Source organism: Mycena indigotica (genome assembly GCF_014461135.1).
Source record: "Mycena indigotica strain 171206Taipei chromosome Unknown Mind.scaff0003, whole genome shotgun sequence".
Lineage (NCBI taxonomy): Eukaryota > Fungi > Basidiomycota > Agaricomycetes > Agaricales > Mycenaceae > Mycena > Mycena indigotica.
In genome coordinates, this window is record NW_023503002.1 from 34,496 (window position 1) to 42,700 (window position 8,205).

Here is an 8,205-nt window from a genome sequence, read left to right on the forward strand (position 1 = left end):
CAGGTGAGTTGACGAACAACAGCGCTTGCAAATCTCATTTGACTCGTAGCAAATGGCCCTTTTGTTTGCTAGGGATATGGCAGCGACATTCTTGCTTATTGCACGGGTTGACTGGGTGTCATGCTGGCAAACTTCGCGAGTTTGGTCCAGCCTCTGGTGGTTTGGCAAGCCATATCTGGCGTGTGTTCGTTTCTCGTCTCGTTGTACCACTAATCCACTGTCAGTCCTGTATGTATTCTAATACGCGTCCGTCAACTCGAAAACCCACAAAATTACGAATCACGATCCTGGGTCCGCTTCGCAAGCCGGTCAGGTCAATCTTGGTATGTCAACCCTCGCTCGTAGTCATGGCTCCACTGACCTTTTTCTCGAGCTCGCTCGACGGATACAACCATCCAGGAAGTACTACAAGAGCTTCGACGCCGACATCTCAATCCCGACCTGAATCGGCTTCAGTGTCCGCGTGCTCTTCCAAGGCAAAGCTCTCAACAAGCACATGTCACTCGACGATGCCGGTCTCAAGGAACTCTCAATGCTCCATATGCGCTATCTGGTACTGGGAGGACTTAAGTAACTCGATGTAAGTCCAATTCTTGCCATTCAAATAATTCATTCAGACGCTTCAGTACCCTCAGCTTCTTCTCCTTCATCGACATCATTCAAATACTGACACCGCTTTGCATCTGGACGTTCGGATGGTAAGCACCACACCTCCTACATCTTCCATCTAATGTATGTGGTCTCTAGTCTGGATTCCATGTGAAGGCAGCGGCAAATTTTCATGTCGTGTCTGTCCTAGGAATCATGTATATTCGCCAACAGATACATCCAAGAACACCAAAGGAGCGAAAAGCACCAGCGAAGCTTGAAGGATACGGACAAGCTGCAAGAGGATGCCAAGATGAAATTATAACAATGCCCATTCCATCGCAACAGCCTCCATCTCCCCCCATCCGAACGTGTTCGTGGACCGCTGTTCGACTTACTGCGCCAACTGGCGACACAAGCACACATGCCAGCAGGATGGACGAACGAAAGTGGAGGGGCCTTTGACTGGGGTACTTCCGAGCTACTGGAGGTAGACACTGAACTTCACAACTCGATCGACGAGCGAAATCTTGCGTATTTGGCATTGCGATTGGAGGAGTATCTCAATGAACGTACAAGCGATGTGGATTCGGATGAGGAAGAGGTCGAGAGAAGTGATTCAGAATGATCAGCGGCATCGGATGGCTGGTCCTTTTCCTCTGTCTGTTTTTCATTCCTAATAAGCTGAACAGAAGTACCTCGCGCTACAACTCGCAAGACTCGCAGAGTTAATTTAGATATGCAAGTGGTTTCCTTGGCCCGACAAAGAGGTCAGCTTCTACATCTTTTTTTTCAACAAAACTCACCTGAAATAGACTTGTGTTCTTGACGTCCTTCGCCATATTCCTCGTTGCTCGTTCTCGAAAAAAAAACAGAACGCGGCAATCCACTGGGACATGCTTTCACTAGGATTAAAGACCTATCGTGTGATGGACGATATCGACAAGGCTTTGCAGCCACTCTGTGGAGTCCAGAGCATTCGGTACGCGGGAAAGCTGGCGCATGTGTATTCTACAAATGATCTAACAGCAATTATAGCTCAGGTATGCCGATATCTTCCTCTCTCACACGTTAGCCCACTTACATCCATCAAGGAAATGGGGAATCCGTCATTCCGACGGCACCTTCGCTTTCTTCTCGCGGCTCGCCTCGGCTTCATAGGCGAGCAAAACCATGGATCTTATTATTAATAAGTAGCTCTCTGCCTAGAGCTGCATTTCAAAGTCTCAAGCAAAACGGTTTTTGCAAATACTTGTAAACAAATAACATCATACCTCCCAACAATTGCAGTGTCCGCCGCTAGTGTGTCTGAACTTGACTACTGGGCATCTGTTCTGCACTCGACGACCCATTTACAGACGGGAGTGCACGGCAATGCATGAAACGTAAACGTCGAAGCGAATGATGCGCCGAGAAAGGCGTTCGGACAAGTGAAGTTCTCCCGCATGTTGCATTGACTATCAGTTTGCGTGAGGGAAACGGTGTACCGACGACCAATTTCTCTAGAAATCACGCCCATCGTTTCCTTCATTTGTTGCACGTCGTGGTTAAAGAAGATCCTTCTCTGGTAGGGCAACCGCAAGACTTCGAGTTTTGGCAGCATTAGAAGGAGCGCAACGAAGTCGTGGAAACGCTCGGTGTCCTCGCTTACTTCCGGAATGGGGTCTCGTTGGAGATGCGTAATGTCGACCTCAGTAACGGCTTTGAGAGTACCGGTAAACATGATACCTTGCGTGGGTCCATAATGGTACCAGTGGCCTGATAAATGCAAGACCCGAATCTGCCTAAGCTTAGAGCTGTTGAGCGCGGCGAAAATGGCGGCGCCATCCTGATGGCCGATATGGAGGGCCATATATTGGAGGTTTGGAGCGTCAATGGCAGCAACAACTTGGCCACAAATGTGGTTGCCCCGAATCCAGCACTTGCATGAATATGCGAGGTAAAGCAGTTGGGGAAGGACAACAGTGGAAAGTTGCGTTTTTGCATCTTGCACACAGTCCGCGCCAGTGAGGTGCAAGGAAGACAATTGCGGGCATTCGGAGAGAACATCCAGAAGATTGTTGCCGAGGTTGCATTTTTCTGGGCCGGGATGTTCGACCAAGCCACTCAGGGCAAGGGTAGTGAGATGATGGTACGATACTCCGGCAACATAGTGATGGGGTACGTCTTCGAGAACGAGCTCCCGCAGTGCCGATGTCACTCCATGAAGAGGAAGAATATCGAGGTGGTCCTCGCTATCCTCAACGGACGCGAGTGCAAGGACTTCGAGGCTGGTAAATTTGATCTCTGTTCCGATCGCTTGGACGAAGGATTCCCAAATTACGCTACTGTCGATTGTAACAGCGAGCTTTTCGACAGACGACGCGTTTGCCGCAAGAAGGCTGCTGATACTGGACATGAACTTGGGGTGCCCCTCCATCAATTTAAAGTGAGACGGTGGTCGCTGTTCTGTTGGAGTGGAGTAATATTGACGCAGTGTGAGGACGATGGTTTTGGGCGAGCCCCTCGCATGAGCGAAAAGGTGATGGAGGTAAGTTGGACCAAACGCGGAGCATATGTGGAGACGAGCCCAAAGAGTAGGACTGTTGTCCAATTCGTTCTTCCACGCTCGACTGACACGCCGTAGATTGCCTCGTTCTTGCGCATCTTCTCTCCATCCGATCGGTTGCAGGACAAACATGAAGATATGCAAAAAGACTTCGTAGCTGAGCAAGCTAAAGTTTGAATCTCGCGAGGTGGTCGAGAGAGCGGTCGCAGGGCCTGGCGATGTATGAGGCATTGGGCCAATGGGTAGTTTCGGCGGGAAAAACCTCTTTTAGTCATTTAAAAGGCGTGTCGCCATGCTCAAAGGTTGCCTGTTCTGGCAGGCGCTGTATCAACTTGAAGCGTGAAGGAGCAAGACCACCATATGCGGAGGTGAGCATGTAAAACAGCCTAACAGGCAACCGATAACGTAACATCCCAAATGGGGCGAGACATGTACGCTCAGTGACAGCAGCGACAACATCGTGTCTTGGACATTGGGCTACGAACTACAGATGGGGGGTGTCATATCGAACCATCGTCTCCGCCCCGACCTCTTCAACGTGGCGAAGCAGGAATCTTGGCTCCCTTGAGTGAGACTAAGCTATCAACAGTATACTGTTCTGCAAGCCAAACCAAGAGCATCTCAAATCGAGGGGCGTCGATAAGCAAAATCACAGAGCATGCGACCAAGCGATGCGTCTAGTTTTCCCGCGAGCTTGTGTCGTTGATTCATAGGACTAGGAATTCAGTGTCGAAAGTATCATCGTTAACTGAGGACTTAACTCTGATACATCCATCACCATATGGTAAATATCTCGAACAAGACTTGCCGGTAACCAATACACCTGCTTCACCTTCAGAGGAGGAAGTGCATGGGAAGGATAAAACCGGGGGGGTTCACGTCAATGTGGAGGCGAGCGTTTTGACATGGCGACGCCACTGAGACACTGGCTCAATACTTAGAGTGATCTTGTCGAGGATGGGTTCCAGCCTGATACTTGGGTCGACGACCAATTTGCACTTGCAGGGGTCTGACAGCTCGTATCGTTTGGAAAGGTGATTCAGGAGACAGAACTGTCGTTAATGGGTGTACGAAATGTGTGTTGGAGCGGGTAGGAAACATTCCACTAAGGTTAGTGGTCTGACGGGCCGGGCTGCCCGAGCCCGAGGCCCTTGACAGGCCCGGCATGGCTACAACAGTTGGGCCTTGGGATTTCCCAGGCCCGGCCCGGCAGACCACTAACTAAGATTGCTAACGCAACAGTCAGATTTTGCAGTTCCTAGAAAGCATCGTGAACTTACTGACTTGCAGAGTAAATGCGTTGGAACACAGAACACCGGCGGTATGGCATCAACACCAGTATTTGAAGGAGATGGTTATGTGAGACAGAGGACAGCTGGAACAGTAGTAAAATTGAGCGGCGACCGAAAGGAACAAGACCTTGTTGTGCAGCGAGGCGAGTTGGTCGAGCCGCCCAAAGACGTATATATGACCCACACTGGCCGGAGTCTGGACTCTGGACTCTGGGGAGCCAGATAACTTCAGTCAGACCGTTTTCCGCCACTATAATATAAGCGATGAGCAAGGGGATAAAACAGGATCAAGCGTAGTTTTACTTCGAGTGTTCTGACGCTGCCTACTGGTAGTGGAAGAGGGGTGAACCACCACAGTCGTTCTTCCAATTGGGGAATACCGAGAGTAGCGGCCTATATTTCGAGTGAAAGGGAAGTTGCACGAGATTTAGAATAATCCAGATTCAGAAACGGTCGAGATGTACGCACAGGCAAACGAAAAACGTTATGCTAGAAAGTGGGGTGGACGGACCGCAGATCACTGCCAGCCGGATGACCCACGGGCCACAGCCGCTCTTCCAAGAGTCCCGAAGCCCAGTCAAGCTATGTCTGATGACGTTACAACGTGGTCAATTCGAATCGAGTTGAGCCAGGCAACGGGGAGAGTGTGTGTGCGCGTTCAATCGAGTTGACTAGTGCATCAAACACTTGGCTATTTCCTGTGTTGATCGACGACCAACAGCTCTTGCATCGCTGGCTGCTGCAGGAATGCCAGAATTGGCATCAAGAAAGTCGGGTATCCGTTCCGGTTGGGGAGCAGTAAGCTCCTGGAGTGGGCGAAGGGAAGCGAGCAGCGAGGCGTGGGTTGCGAAACACGCGGTGACAAGTGTCGGAAAGCTGTGTTTTGACCAGTGATGGCCAGAGGTCACGGTCCGATTTCGGCGCCGCGGCAGATCGCTCAGGCCTTTTCCATGGCGAGCGCATGCGGGCGCGGCCCTTCGGTTGCGGGCTTTTCCTTGTTTGTTCCAAGCTACTCGGCTCACCAGAGTCACCACCTATTAGGCATCCCCACCAATGAAGTTTTGTCTCGAAATAGAACGTCATCACGGTACTACTATTATCGCGCTGTGACGGAGTGACGGGCCATGGCCAAAAGTATATTGGGGCTCATTTGTACCTACATGAGCGGTGAATCCCACCTGGATTGCATTCTACCAAAGGGTAGGGGCTTCAGACTAAGACTACGACGACGAGAACACGGAAACGGAATCGATACGGCCCGAATACGATCGTTGACAGACGCCGTCTGTCAATCGAAGGCCGATAACGCCGTCGGACCGAAACTGTATTGCGACAAATATATTCGAGGGCCTATTCGTTCCCACGATGCCGCTGCGCGGACACCATCTACATCGTTAAAATCAAACTAAATACAACACTATCGACTCTGTTGGACTCAGGCTGAAACTACTGTATACTTCACTATTGATAGGAGCCCCCCGAACACGCACGCGAATACGATAGTCTTGCCAATACCTAAGTGCTGCATTGGGATAATTGGTTGGGGTTTCAAGTTGTTTGTGGTTGTTGTGTGTGTGAGTGAGTGCTATATATCTCTTTCCCACCACCTATCCCCTGTTTTGGTCTTTCCAAGTTTCCCACTCACACCCCGGTTTCACGTGTTTCACTTGTATAACCGTGACCTACTACCCATCTATTCTGACTCCGTTATTTGCACTACAGAAACTCTCTGATGATCGCTAGAGCTTCCTGCCATATCAATTTCCGAGCGTCCATATTAATCACACTGCGCGCGTCCATTTGAGCAGCTTCTAGTTGTTCGTCCAGCGTCAGCACTTGCACTGGAAGTAAGGGACACTCTGGGGACTCGCAGATCACAGTGTTCATGTTTTCTGGGATTTCTAAACGCTCCTGCTCGTTGTTAGCGAAGAAGTTCGACATCACTTCCTCATTCCGTAGAGCCCCGTGGTCCACCCCGTAGTCAGCCAAATCAGCCAGTGGAAGACCGTAAACTCCCTCCTCTATTTGATTGAAGAAGAAGATATCTGCTGGTGACCGATTAGGTTCACCGCGAATTTGCAGTATGTGAAAGTTCCAGGTGTTCACCCAATCTTGAGCTTCTTCATTGAGTGCGCGTAGGGAAAAGATGATGGAGCAGCCAAATATGGACGTCATCATCGACGTCTAGCTCGTAGTATTGCTCTAGGGCCATAAAAAAGTCATACCATTTGAGCCCCAATCCCTGTGTCCAGTCCAGCCAGAGGCGTTCTATTCGAGTATTATGGATGCTCCTATATGGACGTTAATCAAGAGAGGATATGGAGGCAGTTGTTCCAGCACCGGCCGAAAATATATGACCCCCTGCCTGGGCCACGGATTTCTTCCATTGCTTCAGCTACCTTGACATTCTCTACGCCATGATCCCCTCGAACGCGACTCGGCACACCAAATTGAGTAGCTGCAGCCAGGAATAAAGAAAGCACAGTATGTGCCCGGTTATTGTTGTGAACGCCCAAGCCAGTCACGAACCGAGATTTGCCGTCGATGAACGCATGAGTAACCAGTTTCCATCGTATTAGACCTGAAATCGCGTCAAGTGGGGATGGATTCAACTTGGTTCGGATATACCATGCTGGCCATCATGGTGCCATAAAGAATTGACCGCCGGTACCCAGTATTTCTTTCGGGCAATTCGACGTTGACCAAATGATAGCGGGGCCCCTCGTACTCTGAGGAGCGATGAACGTAACCTGGTACGGGATACCCGAACACCCTGGCTCGCAAGTTGACCCATCGTCATACTTCTTCCAGCACGGGGGGAAAAGCTGGAGAATAGCAAACGTCAATGAATCCAAGTCTTCATCCGATATCTCAGTCTGATGGGTTGATCGCCCGCATTGATTGTTCCGTTCAAGTTCTTCCCACCCGTCGGGACGAGACCGGACTTGAAATACGGCAGGGCCCGCAGGAGCCAATTGTAGTTCCAAAATCCTACGGCGTATCGTTCGAGCGGAGCACCCCAAAGCCTTGGCTATTTGCGAAGGTCCTCTCAACCGAACTGCCTGCGCAAGGAAATCTTCATCGATAACAATTGGTCGTCGACCCCCTCGAACCGTAGAAGCGCCTAGCTGCACTACTTTGAGGGCGGGCCGATGAGTTTCAGGTTCGGTCTGCCCAGCTTTCTCCAGATCATCCAGCATAAGGTGAACGTTTTGGCAGAGACGCAAAAAACTCATCATTTGAAAACACCTGTTGGTGCTTTAAAAGTCAATGACGACCACCGAAACTTGGATGCTGACTTACTTGGTGAGCAGAATGCAGAAATTCAAGACATTCCCTTCGCTTATTCTGCAATTGGCTGTGGTCTCTACGCTGTATCCGAAGGACATCGAGAACCATTTCTTCAAGCGCCTCGTACGCAGCGCGAAGATTATGGCGTCGATATTCGTCCATGGAGGGCAAAATGTACCAGTGCGGTCGCCAGAAGCCTGGGGAACTTCGAACAGCAACGATCAGCAACGATTCAAGTTCTGAAAGATAAATCAAAGGAAGCAAGAGGGGTCACGGTTGTAACGCGGTAATATTGCCCTCCCTTCTTACACATGATACTTAAGGCCCCAAGCGGTAGAAAGCCGTAATTAGATTCCCAGTTGAGTGTGTTGTTTCAAGTTAAGATGATGATTTTGCCGGCTACTCCCGACTCTTTTGGAGCCGTTTGGTTTGGCAATGCTTCCCTATTTCGTGTCCGCGTTACGCGCTACATTGACCAAAAACTTG

General features: G+C 50.1%; 2 protein-coding genes across 2 annotated transcripts; both read right to left on the reverse strand.

The window, feature by feature from the left end:
- Positions 1–6,144: 6,144 nt before the first annotated feature.
- MIND_00293100 (uncharacterized protein) lies at positions 6,145–6,606 on the reverse strand (the record flags this gene model as incomplete). Its single annotated transcript, XM_037359793.1, has 1 exon — positions 6,145–6,606. The coding sequence occupies one exon, from the start codon at positions 6,604–6,606 to the stop codon at positions 6,145–6,147; it is 462 nt and encodes a 153-aa protein (XP_037222678.1).
- Positions 6,607–6,734: 128 nt separating this feature from the next.
- On the reverse strand, positions 6,735–7,628 carry MIND_00293200 (uncharacterized protein; the record flags this gene model as incomplete). Its single annotated transcript, XM_037359794.1, has 2 exons — positions 6,735–7,009; positions 7,157–7,628. The coding sequence occupies 2 exons, from the start codon at positions 7,626–7,628 to the stop codon at positions 6,735–6,737; spliced, it is 747 nt and encodes a 248-aa protein (XP_037222679.1).
- Between the last annotated feature and the right edge of the window lie 577 nt (positions 7,629–8,205).